Raw genomic sequence first — 17,251 nt, forward strand, 5'->3', positions numbered from 1 at the left:
GCGCAACATGTTGTTAGAAAGCATCTTTACATCCAGGCAGGTGTCTAATTGGGTGTACTGTGGGTCTATAAAGAGTCTTCTTCATCAGAGAGACTACAATAGTTGGTGGGTGTACCTGCTCCAATTTGTTTATTTAAATATGTTTGTTGTTTGATAGTAGTGCAGCAGGGAAGGTTACAAGTCAAGATTGCTGAGAATTTACTGCCACTGCATTTTGGGTTTACTTTACTTTGATTTATTTTCGTCACAATTTGTTTGTGTTTCTCTTAAATAGAAATCAGTTTTTGTCCAGCTAAAACAAAATGTTTGCATTTAAATTTAGAAGTTATAGTCGTAGGCTTCAAAATAGCTAAAAAAATGGTTTTGAAAATCTCTTGCTTGTCTAACATAGATATCTGCCTTTAAGGATTGGAAATTAATAAAAGAAAAAAGGACAGTCTAAAAGTCCTTTTTGAAAATGAAAGTTATTCATTTTGACAGAAGCATCCTTTTTGAAGTTTAAAGTAAAAATTACTAAAAAAGTTACATTGGCAGTGTTATCTCTTGCCATGACTGGTATGAGCATGTTGACACATGCCTCCATGCTTGAACCTTACTGAGAGAAATTGAGTCGTGTTCTGAAAAAACTGGGCATAATGCATGTGCGTAGTGTCGTCCCAGATTAGCCTGTGCAGTCCGCACAGGCTAATCAAGGACGACACTTTCCACCTAAATTGTATTTTTGTTAAGTAGAGACTTCAATTAAACGAAAAATGTCATAAAAGCGGAAAGTGTCGTCCATGATTAGCCTGTGCGAACTGCCAATTTACGCACAAGCATTATGCTCAATTTTCTCAGAACACAACTCAATATCAAAAAGGAAGTCTTGGAAGTTTCTTTGTTTCTCAGTGTGGTGTAAAACATAAAAGAACTCACAGAATCTCTATACAAAACATTCCACTATACAGGAAAAGAGGCAAGGGGGAAGTTCAATGCATGACGTTTACATAAGTACATGGTCATGTTTTCCATCCGATGCAGTGGATAAGTACATGTTTCTTTCACTGAAAGAAACAGTCATCAGTGCCTGTTGCTGATAAGTCTCACAGATAACCTGTAGATTTCTGAGTCATTTTCTCATGGCACTGGATGCTGTAACTTGCCTCTATAAATAACAAGCCTGATAAATGTTTTGTGGGCTGATAACTTTGTCAAGAAATAGGGTGGACTTAATGTGATCTGTTAAATAACGGTTTAATTACGATTATTTTGTCATTGGTATACCCAGCGGAAGTATAGACATTCTAATTTAGATCATGGAATAGCAAAAAGATTGCCTGTTATCTTTCAATAACCACAGAAACAACAACCTTAATTCCCAGTAAAGGGCCATAAAAACATGGTGTCGATCATGCACAAACCATTATTAGCATATTTGAGAAATGTTATTATTACCTTTCAGCATATAAATCTATGTTGCATGAGATTTGTTAAGTTAAAGCACATTTTGCTGCCAAATCTTCATTGGCAACGCTTCTGCAATGGCGTAAATTTCATTCAATATAGAATAATAACAGTCAATTTTACTTTCTGTGAATTCAAAGATGCCATGGCAACAAAGCATGAATGTGTAATTAATATCAGGAGCTGAATATTCTATAGTTCTTTTCTAATGGAACACATCTTGGTTATGGAGTCTGGTGATTCTATTACTGCCAAAAATACTGTTACAATGTTTTAAAATAGGGAAATTAATAATCAGTTTATAATTTTTCCTGCCAAGTTTTATTTTAGTACTGGAGAGGCCAGATGCAAAACTCATGTTCTACCAAGAATAGTGTCATTAAAATGTCAATCCATGCGTGCTTTCAAGTTAATACATTGTTAAAATATAAGAAATAAACTTTTGTGAATGCTTTGAAGAAAAATTAATATATTTAAAATTTGGTATGACATTGGTCACTAAATTCTTATTGTTATTCCAGTGTAAATGCGATGTTTCTCCTTTGGGGTCCTATGTCTTCACATTTTCCCCATTTGTAACTTTGGAGCAAGAACTAGTTATTTGCAGTACAAAACAAGGACTTGTTATAATGAGTGTTTACTTCCAGATGAAATATTGTTTATAGATATATAAAAAAAACACATGCAAGCAGTAAAATGCTGGACTCTGTGTATGAATTTCTATTCTTTAATGGCCAGGGGTGATGCAAGCCTATGTTGTATGTTATGTTGCTATGCCGTGTTTTTCAGCCTGAAGGGGAAGACGAGCTCAAGAAAATGCAGCTAATGGAACTTGCCATCTTGAACGGAACTTACCGTGATAACAAATTTATAGTCCCCATGACTATGGCAATGGCTGCTTCCCGTAAGTTCCTGCCAACACTAAGTTGGGCAATGTTAACATGTTTAACCAATGATTAAATAAAATTGTGCTGCTAACCCTTGTGTGTTTTAACCTGTTGATTGTTGCTCTTTTTTAGCCTGATGGTGAGGATGATTTAAAGAAACGTCAACTTATGGAATTAGCTATTATTAATGGGACATATCGTGATACATCGAAACCTGCCGCGTCTCAGCAGACGACAACCCCATCCGGGGTTTCTCGTAAGTCTGGTGTCGGTGCTAGCCGGTCCCCGGTCTCTATTGGAACTGGGCAGCACGCAAGAGGGAACCAGTCCTCAGTCTTGTTTGAAGTGTTTTTCAGTGCTTTTCCACCCTGTTTCTATTTATAGCCTGCTGTTCATTTATATTCTATTTTTGGCTGGAGATGGATGGTACCCTGCATGGAGATCTATAATCCTGTTTTCATTACAAACGGTTCCCTGTGTACAATCTGCAGTTAAAAACAATCAAGTGGAACATGTTTTCAATTACTTTTTTCCTAAATTATTTTATTTAATAAGATATTTCTTAGTTCTTAAAATTCAGGTACTAATGATATTTTCTTGGTGGAAAATTCATTATATCCAACGTTGTCTATGCAATAATTAAAAATAATGCATACATTTGTCAGAAATATGTATGTACAAATACCTTAATTCAAAACATAAAGAAAGCTTTTGAGGCAAGTTAAGACATGGGATCTGCTAAACTTGGTACATTGTGTGTATTTTGTCTGAATTTTGACAAGAAAATTAATGTCTAGGGTTTGTTTCATCTCAAAACGTTGGCCATGGCACATAGTAGTTGACAGGTGGCGATAAAAGCTTGTTTTATGTTTAATACGCTGTCATTTTAATTATTACTCATATCCAAAATAATTAGGATAAAAATCTGTTATATGCGTACCTATTTTAAGCTTTAATATACTTCAAACAAGAGAATTCAAACAAGTAGAACAATAATTTGGGTGTGCTTTCTTCATTCAAATTGATTTGTCATGGTTTTAAAATATTTAAGCCTACAAAACATTGCAAGCATCTATTTTAAAATATGTATTGATAAGAATAGATTTATGTTGAGACATGTGAACAAGGGAGTGTAATTCTATAAATCTTACAATGGTATAAAGATCTAAGATCAGACATTTTTAGCTTTTTAACTACATGGTTCCACTGTTTTTCACTGCAGATTGGGACCAGATATTATCGTTTGAAACTTTTATAGGCTAGATGATAGATTATACTCTGCTGGTGTTCTGTATATATAGAAGTCGTTTGAATCTGCACATTCACCAATAATGTCAGAAAACAATTGTGCTTGTTTTTCTGTAAAATTTAAGCAAGGTGCAAATATTACGAAGTTTTAAATTTCCTAAATATTTTATTGGTATTTGAAGCCTCAAAAATAATTAGTGAATTCAAATGAATAATTTTGAATTATGTTATTGTAAATTTTATTAAACCAAGCAACATAAGTAATTACAATAAACTTTTCCGCTGAACTTTAAATTATACAATCAATAAACACTGGTGAATTTGCTATTCAATATTTATCATGAGGCCATATCAAATAAGGACTTTATTTATTGGTTTGGTGCTTTGCATGGGAAATTGTACAGTTAAAATTATTGCTGGCATTTAATATGTGTCGTGTTCTAAGGAAATTGGGCCAATGCATGTGCGTAAAGTTTTGTCCCAGATTAGCCTGTGCAGTCGGCACATGCTAATCAGGGACGACCTTTTATGACATTTTTCGTTAAAATCTCTTCGACCTTTTATGACATTTTTCGTTAAAATCTCTTCTTAGCAAAAATCCAGTTAAGGCGGAAAGTGTCGTCCCTGATAAGTCTGTACGGACTGCACAGGCTAATCTGGGATGACACTTTACGCACATGCATTATGCCCAGTTTTCTCCGAACGCGACTCGTATGATTGCAAGTATTAAAATTGATAAGTTTTTGGAAAGTAGTTATATTTGTGGAGAGTTCATACTCACCTTGATGAAGTTTCTTTATATAGCAGTAATTTGATTGGCCTTGTTTAATTTTCTCTCTAAATTTTCTGAATATTTAGTTTACATTCTTATTTACCCTGTTTAATTATATTGTAAGCCAATAGATTTAATTATTAGTTACCTGTGCCTCTTTGTAGTATTCTTATGTTAACAGTGACAATTGTTGTATAGTTTTAATGCATTAAAGTTCATTATCTTTGTAAAATCAATGTGCTTTTGAATTCATTGTAGGTAAATATACTCTGTTTAGAACAAATATATATATATATTTATGGTAAAACAACTGTGATTTAAATTAATGTACATGCCAATTTAGTATGTAACTTATTTTCAAAAGGAAATTTGAATTTATCTTTATTTGATATTCTGTCTTAAATAAAAACCAAATGTAATATTAATGAAGCATAATATCTTATACATGTACATGCCTTATAGAAAGGTATTTAGCTTCGGAAAGGTATTGTTATAGTTTTCATCTCTTTTCATGCTTTCGTTCAGGCGATGAGGTAAAAATTGCACAGAAATCTCGTTATTAAAATGTTATCTACAAAAGTATAAGTAATCCTGTTTTTATATAGATGTTTTCGCGAAAATGAATTGGTGAATGATATGTATTGTGGATATTCTTGGAGATGACAAACTGAAATCTTCTAGTCTCTGATATGAAAAAAAGTTCCTAACACTTTATTGCAGTCTTGTTAGTAGTATTCTTTTAGAGTGTGACAAATAATTATTTCTTGTATTTTCTTGCTATCAAAGAGAGGCCACCATTTTCTTAGTACTCCAAGTTCACAGCTTTCATATCTGCCTCACCATCTTTGAGTGATTTAGTGTGAAATATATATTATGCACAATTCTTGTTGGAGAAATTTGGTCTTTCTAATATATTTTAAGTAATATGTCAAATCCAGTAAAAAAACAAAAGCTTATACTTTATCGGAAGAAAATGTCTTATAAAGATGAACAGTTGAAGTAATGGAAAAAAATGTAAGTAATGCACCATAATATAAATTCTTTTGCGCCTATATATCATTATTTAGAGAAAGAAAACCATTTTGTTAAGATGCACAGTTTAATTATGACGTTTTCTGTATTTCTCAAAGACCCTTAAATTTGTACTAATTAAGTTACAGTACAAATGCATTCAATTTAAATAGAAGTTTTGCCGATCACTTAATATTTATTGTAAATTCTATAAAAACTATAACTTCCAACAATTATCTAAAGCATTAATGTTACAAGTGAAAAGAGATGTGCGAATTGGACCTACTTAAGTAACAAATGTATTCAATTAATATTAAAACTTTTCCAATGACTTGATATTTATGGTCAAATCTATGAAAACTGTTATTTTCAACAATTATTCTAACACATTAATGTAATAAAGTGAAAAGGTATTAAACTTCATATGATTGGAAACACATGTTGAAGATTTATAACACAATAAGGAAGCAATTACCAGCTCAGTAGGTATAGCGTGGTGGTAATAGCTATATAACTATTCCTCAGTGCGCAGGAGCCATTTCTGACACATTGCTCCCACTTTTTTTGCAAATTCATTTTCATGTTATATCAGCTGGATAATTTTTTGTGTTTTGTTATTGAAAAGCATCTTTTAAAAAAAGTTAGAATGTAAAAACTTACAAAAAATAATACGAATCACACTATTTACAAAATTGCATCACTCAGGGTTCGCACGGGGCTTGAAAAGTGCTTGAAAACGAGTCCTTGGCTTGAAAAGCCCTTGAACAAAGGTTGGCCTTGAAAATGTGCTTGAAAAGTGCTTATTTCATGTAAAAAAAAACTTGAAAATGTTTATTTCTGCTCAAAATTACATGTATCATCGCTTTAATTATAATCTTAAATCGTTCTTAAGGGAAATATTACGAAAAATTATCATAAATTCCTTCGCGCAAAAAGTTGAGTACGAAATATATAAATTTCGTACACTATTGAGTACGAAACGTTATGTGTACACGTCACAGATTATGTGTTCTACGTCAGAGGTTCTCCATTGTGATCAATTTTCGCGAGTGAAAACGCAGCAATGGGGAAGTGTCATTTCAAACCAGGGTGGTTAACTTAATATTCCTGGGTACAGAAAACAAATGTCATTCAAAAAGCACATTGTCGGGTCTGTATGAAGACCGTTGATGTCAGGGGATGGACGAAAGCGCTTTGAAAAGCCACGAGAAAGGGGAAACCCAAAAAGAAAACATGAAATTGAGAAGCAATGTGTTTGTTTGTAATAACTTTAAAAAGTAAATACATACAGTCAGTGCACCAGTTTAGAATGGCCCGGCAAAAACGTTTATTCTTTTTACCACAATAGTTTTTTCGGGATTTAGTGTCAATGTGAGAAGATGTAAAAATTAAGGGTAATATTTATTTTGTATGATAACAGGTTAGGTCAGACGGCATATGCAGTTTTTTTCATAAATAGCCAATTAAAGTTCAACCTTAGGAAAATTATTAAAAATCATTCATCTTACAGAATTAGTATCTCAAAACATTGTCGTAGCATTTGTTTTCAATCAGCAAAAAAATTATTTGACAATAATAAAGCCTTCTATATCCATATGCACATTTCAAAACATAACTCATTCAATCAGTTCCGGTTAACTCTTTGCTGCATTTTTCCACCCTGTAAGCTATTTACAAAAGATTTCTTGCTAAAACTTTGTTAATTTATTCCTTTACCTAATGTATACCTTAGACACTTATCATTTTGTTTTTATTGGGGCATTATGGAAAATTAAATACAAATTAATCGGAACTGCTGATTATCGGGAACTGGTTGACAAACTGTATGTGAGACTCATTGAGTTAAGGATGGATAACATGTATGTAATAACTAGAAATAACATGTATGAGTTATTGTGGAATAAGTTGAATTTGTTTGAGCATATAAATGATATTTACTGTGTTAAACTTGCTTGAAAATGCACTTTTTTAAGGAAACTAACCTACGGTTCTCGGCCTTGAGAATGAAAATTTCGCCTTGAAAAGCCCTTGAAAAGTGCTTGAATTTAGGTTTGAGAATTCTGTTTGAACCATGATCACTTATAATTGATTCTTTGTCAGAAGTCATTATGGTGCTTTACATTAGGCCATGTTAGATTTAGCCACTTGTATGCTATGGTAGTTTCTTTGACTCCTCCCCATATTTCTTTGATGACTAAAAGTGATTTAGCTTCTAAACTATGTAACAAATATTGTTTGAATATATTGTTTTTAAGTAATTTATACTATTAAAGATTTAATTTTAATATAACTTTCACAAATTGTTTAACAAGCTTTTTAACAATAGTATAAGTTTTTTTTTGAGTAAGCATTAAAGTTTCATTACCTGTATTCAGTCAATACCTTACATAAGTTTCACGTATTTTGTTATTGAGGTTCGAAACAATGGTTTGTATAATATTTATAATATTTCTCTGAAGTTTGTTGTTTCAATAATTACAATCTTGTATTTTATTCCTAAATTAATATTTGCATGACAGTCTTTTTCCTAAACTTAGGTAAAAACAATTAGCAAAGCAAAAATGATTGAGGCATCTGGTAGACATTAAAACAGAAATGTCAGAACTAGAGTTTGTGTAGAATTCTCAGAAGCCCAAGGTTAGAAGTAGGATGGGATGTAATGTTAAGTTTCAAGGCATGCCTAAGCAGAAAGGGAGATAATTGTGAGTTTTGTGGCAAAGTTGGCGAGTCAGTATGGGATAATGTAATGTTGATACCTGCTATAACACTAGTAGTCAATTTTAAGGTTTTCTTGTGTTTGGTAATGCCATGATTTCAAGTAAGTTGACTAGAGATTGCCAAGTAGATTGTTAATGCTTCAAAACTTAATAAAGCTCAAATGCCATTTAGCAGGTCATACAGTGACAAAACAGTTCATTCATATAGGTAGATAATTTAAGGGATGTTTATTTTGTAAGCATGTTCTGCATGTGTTGGTTTTCAGATTATGTTATTGTATTATGCAGTATATGAGATATTGTGGAGGTTTTGTTTTGTATTGCTATGGTAGCAACACTAGTCCATCGCAACTTTCTATGTCATCCAAATAGTCCTTTGTCAAATTGATAAAAAAAAAACACTAGCAATAATGATATAATTTTGTAAGAAGGTATTCCACTCAGGCTTATGCATAAATCATCAAAGACAAATGTTATGGCCATTATAATAATTATTATACTTCAAGAGTTATTCAAAAAATGAAGAAAAAACTTAGTAATTGTAAGATTTTATTTTCATATTCTTTATGTCATTTCTGGAACCTGATGGCTCATTATTCAGGATATATTTGATGTCTGTTGAAATGGACAAGTGTAATGGTGTGATAAAATGTAATTAATAAATTATAATCTTAATTTTGTATTGGTTGCAGAAAGGACGTTTTGTTAATATTCCATTGTACTTTTTGTGTGTAGCCACGTGTGCATGCACAATGTTTATTTGTGTATACCATGACAGATGTGTTTAAATATGGTTGCATATTATATTTGGAGTTTTGCTTAAGTATGTAGAGTTTTTGTGTGATAAAACCTGCATTTTCTTGTATAATTTTCTTGATTTATATAGACAGCCAGTCGCAATCAGTGATGTATGTTGTAATGTTACCAGATGTTCTAATTAATGTTCTAGTAACTTATGACAGACTTGTGTAGATAGCCTGTGTCTTGTCATTAAGACATGTAATTTAAATACCGGTATTTGTCAGTTTAATTGCCATATATTTGTTCTAATTACTTTTGAGACATTTTGTTTTATAAAAGGCTTGTTCAGCATATTTGACACCATTAAGATTGATTTAAACTATGCCATAATTGTATAGGTCAATTATACTGAAAGTAATAATATTTTAGGAAAGTTTTACCATAAGAAAAGTATACCTGAAGTCAGTTATACCATAATTTAATTATAGATTAAGCAAAAAATGCCATGTCAATCTAAAGTCATTTATATCATATGCACCTTATTTCAGTTATGCCATATTCAATGTTCATGGCCTGCTGTGATTTCAGAAGCCGCCCGTTTCATCACCTCTCCACTGGCCGGCATGACGGCAATCCCACAGCTACGATCTCCCACACCCGCGGGTGCTCCACTGATACTTGCCCCGCGCATGCCCACGATGCAGATGTCGCAGGCTAACGGCCACACATACCTAAATGCGGGACCCCCGCCACTGGTTTCCCCTAACGAGGCTGCGAATCAGGGGCTCATGTACAATCCATATGAATACCCTTTCAACCTCGCCCCGGGGACTGCCATCTTGGAATATCCGACGTTAGATCAGAGCGCCGCCGGTATGTTGTCGTTTGTCAGGTGACCACCATGGTAGAGTTGTGCAGGCTTGATTTGCACAGCTTGGGCGTTCGTTGGCACCCAATAAAGTCAAGGTGTTACAACAATGCTGAAAAGTACAATGATCAAACAGACATGTTTCATATTCTAAAGGTTTACATATTGCTACTGGTTTTTCCAGTTCTTCTTGTATTCTGTTGTAAGGAATTTCCTTATTTTTGGTGGAATGTAATGAGATTAATGCCTTCTTCCTTTTAGCCTATGCAAGATATATCCAACATCTCTTGTATATAGTCCTTCCAATATTCTAGAAAGTTGACACCGGCTGATTGCTCAAGTTTTTCATCTAAATTTCTGATAGCTTCTGATAGCAGAGTCTATTGAAATTTTCTAATATATATTTAACTACATACTTTTTTGTACATTGTTAGGGATAGTTTTGTTATATATTTTTGTTAATGACAATCATTTATGAAATTTTCTATATGACCATTTATGTAGATAGTGAACACTTTTTGTTCAGTTGCAACATTCCATTTAACAAAGGTTTTTAGTCTTTTGTTTATTAATGACTCTAAAAAGATCGGTCATTATTTGTCTTATTTATGTAGATAGTTCAGAATTGTTAGATGCCCCTTAGAAGGTGATGGTGTTTTAAATATTTGTTAAGTTTTTTTTTTTTCATATAAATGCCCATCTGTAAAAAGACAACATTTATCAAGTCCTCCATGATGGTTGTTCTGTATATAAAAGAGGTTTTCTGACATATATATCTGAGTCTTCAGCTGCTTTCTAACTACGATGCATTTGTTTATTCAGGTAAAAAATGAAGAGAAAATTATAGATTCAAAGATCGCCGGTTCTAACGTCCTCTCCCCAACTGTGCAATAAGCTTAAGGTTGATCTGCCCATGGGCAAAATGTGGGTAAAAATCTGAAATCTGGCTCACTCACTTTGACATGCTGTATTCTAAATAATATTATTAATAGTGATTATACTTTTTTCGTAACCCCCACGAAAGACATCTTAACGAACTTAACCCTGTCACTTAAAAATGTTTCCCTTTACTTTGTTATAACTAGGAATTAATCGAGATTAATGTGTCCATTTTGGTGGTGGAGATTGGATTTACATCGATGATTACAAGTTTTAACCTGTTTACCAATAATTCTTGCTTTGTACAGTTTCTGTAATGTTTTGAATGTAGTGATTAATATGATTGCTTATAATTTGCAGACCCCTTTTTTCTGCACACAGCCTCCTGGTGTAAAAAATCTAGAAATTAACCCAAAATTCATGAAAACATTTCTTTGTTAAAGGAATAATGGGAGTTTTGTGTTCAGATTAAAATTGCATTTATGGGCAGTGTCTAAAATGAGGACAATATTGTCATGGACAATATTCAGTAATGTTGTATGTATATTAAAACTTAGTGTTGATTTATCTTCACATAAAACAAACTTTAACAAAAGTATCTTTCTTTTAAGTATGTAGGAGGTTTATCCATTATATTGAAGACAAAAAGCATCCCGGATAATGAAGCTTTGTTTACAGATCTTAACAAATATACAGATCTTTTACCTGAAGAATTTGAATTTGGAAACAATGGTCTAAAGACATGCTTTACACAGCGTGATGAACAATTAGTACATATTTTGTACAATGGACAAGTAAAGGATAAATTTCTGGCATGCAGTGAATACTTGAAAAGCTTAAATTGTTTTTTTATTATCTTAAAAATATTCATTGTAACTACTGGCCTGACTAGGATAAATACCCATTTGTTACTTGAGCTGATTATATTACAGAATATGATACATTGGTATCTTCTAGATGGGAGCTTTTGTCTCCTAGATTGCTATTATAAAGAGCTTGGGACATTATATGGATGATTTGAGACCTAGATTATATTCAGACTAGTAAAGACTTGGTTAAAATGTGGACATTTGCATTTGTTCCAAACATGTACATGCTTAATCAGATATGGTCTAGCTTTAGGATTACTGAACACAAAAGGCAGCTTTGAGTTAGTTTTAATCTGTTAAAGCGTTTAAGAATGATGTAAAACATTTTAAAATGTATTCATGACTGTATATGATGATATTTGAGTATTTTTTCTATAACATCATGTAACCATTGTGTCTTAAAGGCGTCTATATTTTAACACTAATTAACATTCCAGGCTCTTCAAGGGTTTTGGAATTTATTTATTTGAGTTTGTTTGTGATGTCCTAGAAACACCAGTGAAGTCCAATGCCGTGGACTATAAATATTTATTCGATATATAATTTGTTAATTATTTTGCACAATTGTAAATTAATCGTAAAATTTCATATATTAAGTATTAAATTTGAATTATATCATTTAATCTACGTTGTAATGAAAAGTAATCCAGGAGCTGTGTTTTACCCGAGGGCTTGAAGGTCAATGTCACATTTTTTGGAGGAAAATAATGCACAGTTTGTAATAATGCACACAATATTAACCAGTTAACATTGCAAATGTAAGAATTGAAGAAAACGGCTGTTCTTATAACATTATATTGATTTGTGCTTATGAAAATTAATTTAAAAGTTATTATTTTGTCCAAAGTTTTAACACAAGTATCTACATGTTTATGTAGCTAGTAATGTAATCAGTGAACATTCAAGCCCTCTTGACTTTTAACCAATGTCTAGTATTAACTGTTCTTAGCGCCAATCATGGTATACAATTCTATTGGTCCGTTCTGTCGACACCTGCTGTATGCTCTTGGCTGCCAATTTTAGGTGCCGTCCCGAAAATACGCCGAACTTTAGCTGGAGTGCGGGAACACCCTTACGGGGTAAGGGTTTCACTTCCATAATATGGAAGGTTAGTTTATGATAAGTCGGACATTCCTTTTGGTCCGACTTCTAGTTACTTTTACTGTTGGCTGCCATTGTCGGGTCAAGCATTTTCTTGAAAATGCAGATTTTTTTCTGCTTTGGATTGCACTCTGTTTGATAACATTTGTTGTGATTTTCCTTAACCAGTGACTCATTAATAACACTTTTACATTTTTCAAAGTGCAATATGAAATTTATACATTTCCACATTTGTGTCTACCTTAAAAGTTTGTTTACGTATTTTTTTTAAAGTAAACAAACTGAAAATGTTTTCCGAGTGAACTAGCATGTCTTTAATTAATCAAAGGGAGGGAACAATGGTATCTCTTTATTGACTTTGGCAGTCAGCAATGTCTGTGAAGGCATTTCTCATAGGAGTATGCAGCCAGTTGTTTTGGCGTCAACTATGAATTGAGCTGTATTAGGAAAACTGGCCTAATGCATGTGCTTTACATCTCATCACAGATCAGCCTTTGCAGTTAACACAGTCGAATCTGGCATGACACTTAACGCACATGCATTAAGTAAAGTTTTCAGAAAATGTAGCTCTATTGATGCGGCACATTTTATAGTTTCAATCAAACCTAGTACAACATGGTAACTGTAATCTGTTTTGTCCTCTAGTTTTCTCAATGTGGACCAATTTTCTAATGCTGCATACTGTTATAATAAATGTTACTGTCAAAGAGATATGTATTCGAATGCAGTGGCCCATAAGCCTCATTGAAACATTCAGATGTATTGTAGGTAGCAGTTAATTCTACCTGACTGAACATAATCTAATAAGTCCTTGAGCAAGAGGTATACTTTTAATCCTTGACATAAAGCAATTCTGTTTAACATTTTGCAGTTATTGTACTATAGTCATTTAACAAATCCCTTGTGGAAACAATTGTTGGTGGTGAGATAAAAGTAATAGCTTTATTCATATATATATAGGTCAACACCAATGACAAATGTAAACACACTTAGGGACCAGTTAATTTGTGTGGGAATGTTCACAGTGTGAATTGTTTTGTCACAAGGTCGAATGAATCTTCACTCAGACAAGTATGGTTAAGATTTCTCTGTAGACGCAAGGTCTAAATAGTGAATCTCTTTTTAAAGGTTTGCACATCACATTATTCTCCAAAACAATTAAAACCCAAATAATTATTCCTGTTACTTTTCTAAACAGACTGCATCTAGTTACAGCAACTTTCAAATTGTGTCTTGTTTGAACATGGAAAGTGCTGTGATTTTTACAAGCAAATACACACTGCATTGCATACTCCTAGATTTGCATGTCCCGGACTATTAAGTATTATTTGGTACACCTTTGGAAGATTGTCTTGCAAAGGGGTCTGGATTGTGATCAGCCTGTGTCCGTAAGAAAGTTTGAGACTTACTGACAGGTAGCCAAAGTTAGTTTGTCCAAGAGTTTGCAGTTAATCTTATATCACTTAGATACGCTTTTATAAGGATTTGTTAGTAGTCCTGTAGAAAATCAAATTAAATAAGGACCTTTCTTGATAGATTCAAGTTTTAAAGGCTTCATTTCAAATCCTAAGATACTGATGGGCAGCAAACAATATAAAACCTGAACAGACTGTTAGTTACTCAGTAAATATTAAAGTTTTGTGTTTTCAGTGTATGAATTGAAATTAATTGCCTGCTTATTCTTAAGCATGTATATTCATAGTCACATATCAAATAATTTGTAGAACAAAGGTTAACTTTGGTGGGCATAATTTTTGTATGATAATAAGATCTTCTTTTTCAGCAGTTTTAATTTTACATGATTACTGTACAGTATGCTATTTGTTTACATGGCTGTTGTTTTATGATTCTTATGATTTTATTATGCAATTTTGTATTTAATTGCTGAAGTCAGCAGAGATTTGACATGTGATAAAACCAGATGTATTTAATATGTATTATATAAGTCAATCATTGAGATATATTTGTCTTGTTATACCAATGTAATATACATATAAATCCAGTCCAACAAAATCCAAAATAGTCCCAGCATCAAACCCCATGTCTATTTTCAAAACATTCACCTTCATCGTTATGTCAAACACGTTTCCAAGTATTGAGCTATATATAGCAAAGTAATTGTGGGTTCTGAGTGTGTGTGGAGGTCGCTGAAGCGTGAAAATGTATCATTAAATGGTGAGAATGTGGACGTGTAAAAGATGAGAATGTGGACGTGTAAAAGATGAGAATGTGGACGTGTAAAAGATTTTTGTCTTAGCATTATGTTTGCAGTATTTACATATTGTCATATTTTTGTTTATAAATGTTTATGGCCTTTTTGTCTTTAAATACATGCACTAAATCTCCAATTTTTTGTTTTTACATTTCATTATATTTTAGGTTTTATATATTTATATTCTGAAACATTCCAGGTTAAGAACATTCACAGTTTTATTTTAACTAAAGATATTTTTATGTCTTTGTGGCTATTTCTGTTGGTACAAGTACTATGAATAGAAAAGAAATCATTGTAAAATTTCATAATTTGAGCAAATATTTATGTAATTGTGCAATTTATGTTCCATGTGGTATAATGAATAAAAAAGTTAAAAATACCTGTACAATTTTGTGTGTCCTAATGATTTATCCCCATTTTGATGAAACATCCAGGATTATAAGATTTGTTCAAAGACTTCTACACTTTGATAGACGAAAGACAAAACCAGGAAACATAACAGATTCTCTGGTCTTTGTAGAAACATTCCACTGTACCAGATATTAAAAATACCTTGTGAATGTTCACATAATTATGTATGACAACAAAATTAAAAATGAAATCGACACCGGTACCATTTCAATCATCAGAAAAAAAAGATTGATTGCCTTGAACACTGTATACCCTCCATATATTAGCTTTGTACATCTGTGTTATGTTGACTATACTTTTATGTAAATCTTTTATTATGTAAATTGTATTTTTAACATGTGTCATGGTAAATTCAATTTTTAACTGACAGTGAGAGTGATCTGACAGTGAGAAAGTGTGGATAACTTGGTGTTGGTGGCCTTATAGAAATGCCTTTGTCATAGATAATTATTGTTTACTCTAGCACTAATATAGTTTCATATACAAGGGTTCGTCTAAAATCCTATTAAAACCAAACCAAAACCCTCCTTGCTTACAGAGTTTTGAAAGCACTTGTCCGGTAGATGTTGTCATGTTGCATTAATTGATTAATCATTGCTAATAATCACGTATTTCGTTATCCAGATGGAATACAACTGCTATATGTTATGCACTAGTTAATCTGTAGTTTCATTTTGAGAATAATTCATTCGCCCTTGGCCACTGCAAAATTAGCTTATGTGCCATGATTTTGCTAGGTCTCTTACATATTTATATGTATATTACTAATAAGGCGTTACTAACTGTTTGTGGATTAAAGTTGTGCTGAGATTTCGTGGTTTCTTCCAAAATTAATCTCAACGTAGACTTACTTTTGAACATTTAACCACCCCTGTTTACTATCAGAGAAACATTGTTTTTCCTGAAACCTGCATACTTTTACATGTTTTTATGCTTTCCTGCAAACTAAAGATTTCAAAAATGTAAAGCAACATCAAACTTGATTTTCCTCGACAAGAGTCCCATTATAAGCTTGTTTTTGCTTTATGCTGTACATATATATATGTGGATATATATATATAATGATACTATAGAAATGTGTATTTGTTTAGAATAAGAACTAATATTCAGATTAAAACAATAGCCATTTTATTGGACGTTTTATGTCACTCACATAACCAAATCAACTAAAACGATTTTTATTGCTGTACATGACTTGCCCATTTTGTTTCATAATCTGCTTTCGCGTTGGTTGAAGTATGTGCCTTCATGCCATTTTGCTACTTGGCAAAAGTTAATTAACACTTTCCCTTCTCATTAAGGTTAGATCAGTCACCTTTTTTAAGCAATAAGATTGATAAATGTCCATTTGTATAACTAATAGCCAACGAGTTATTTGAAAATCTGATCTTGTTCAAATACAAAATGAAATTACTTAATGCAAAAAGAAGAATGCATAGAAATTGTAAGGTGTGATGCATACATTTTGGCTGGTTAGGTTTCTGTGAGGGATACCATTGCCAATTACTAATAAAATATCACGCCACACAACAATTTTACTGTGATTTTAGAATGGATTCTTCTGGTTCTGATAAGAAATGGACATGTAAGTATTAACTAGAAAATAGTTAAAATGATAAGTTTTGACACAAAAAACACAAACAAAATGACTGGTACTACTTTTTTTAATGTCAGATCTGCTAATACGAGTTGTACACTGACTAGTTTTTCAATTTTCCCTTTCCCTTCCACACGCTTTTCATTTTCTACACATTTCATCTTCATTAAGTTTGACTTCTGTATGATTTGTAAAGTTTCTCATGTATATTATATCTTTTCATTTAATTCCCGAAATAAAGCTGAAAATACTAAATGATTTTCTGTGAGTAAACTAATATTTGTAAAATCAACAAATGCTTTCTTAATTAAATATTTTAAGCTCATCAACAATTAGAATTTATAAGCCTAAATATCTTAGTTCATAACTCATGTCAGTCATTAAATTCTGTTAAAAAAGAAACAATTCCCTTCACATTTCTGAACTTTAGTGACACTTAAAGAAAACAAATTGCAACAAAAGCAAAAAAGATATAAAACTGTCTAATCCCTG

At 32.3% G+C, this 17,251-nt stretch overlaps 1 protein-coding gene across 4 annotated transcripts in view; it reads left to right on the forward strand.

The window, feature by feature from the left end:
* LOC127850278 (protein quaking-like) overlaps positions 1 to 17,251 on the forward strand; it is a 66,300-nt gene that overhangs the window by 40,338 nt on the left and 8,711 nt on the right. The window contains exons 5-8 of one of the 4 annotated variants that reach the window (XM_052383191.1): positions 2,463 to 2,586; positions 9,408 to 9,692; positions 12,459 to 12,514; positions 16,713 to 16,747. In XM_052383191.1, coding sequence (XP_052239151.1) covers positions 2,463 to 2,586; positions 9,408 to 9,692; positions 12,459 to 12,514; positions 16,713 to 16,733 — 486 coding nt within the window. In that variant the 3' untranslated portion in view covers positions 16,734 to 16,747. Of the gene's footprint in view, positions 1 to 2,232; positions 2,348 to 2,462; positions 2,587 to 9,407; positions 9,693 to 12,458; positions 12,544 to 16,712; positions 16,748 to 17,251 lie in introns of all 4 variants that reach the window. The other 3 variants (XM_052383190.1, XM_052383189.1, XM_052383192.1) reach the window with 3 other exon arrangements.

The sequence above is a fragment of the Dreissena polymorpha genome, chromosome 11, assembly GCF_020536995.1.
Source record: "Dreissena polymorpha isolate Duluth1 chromosome 11, UMN_Dpol_1.0, whole genome shotgun sequence".
Classification (NCBI taxonomy): Eukaryota; Metazoa; Mollusca; class Bivalvia; order Myida; family Dreissenidae; genus Dreissena; species Dreissena polymorpha.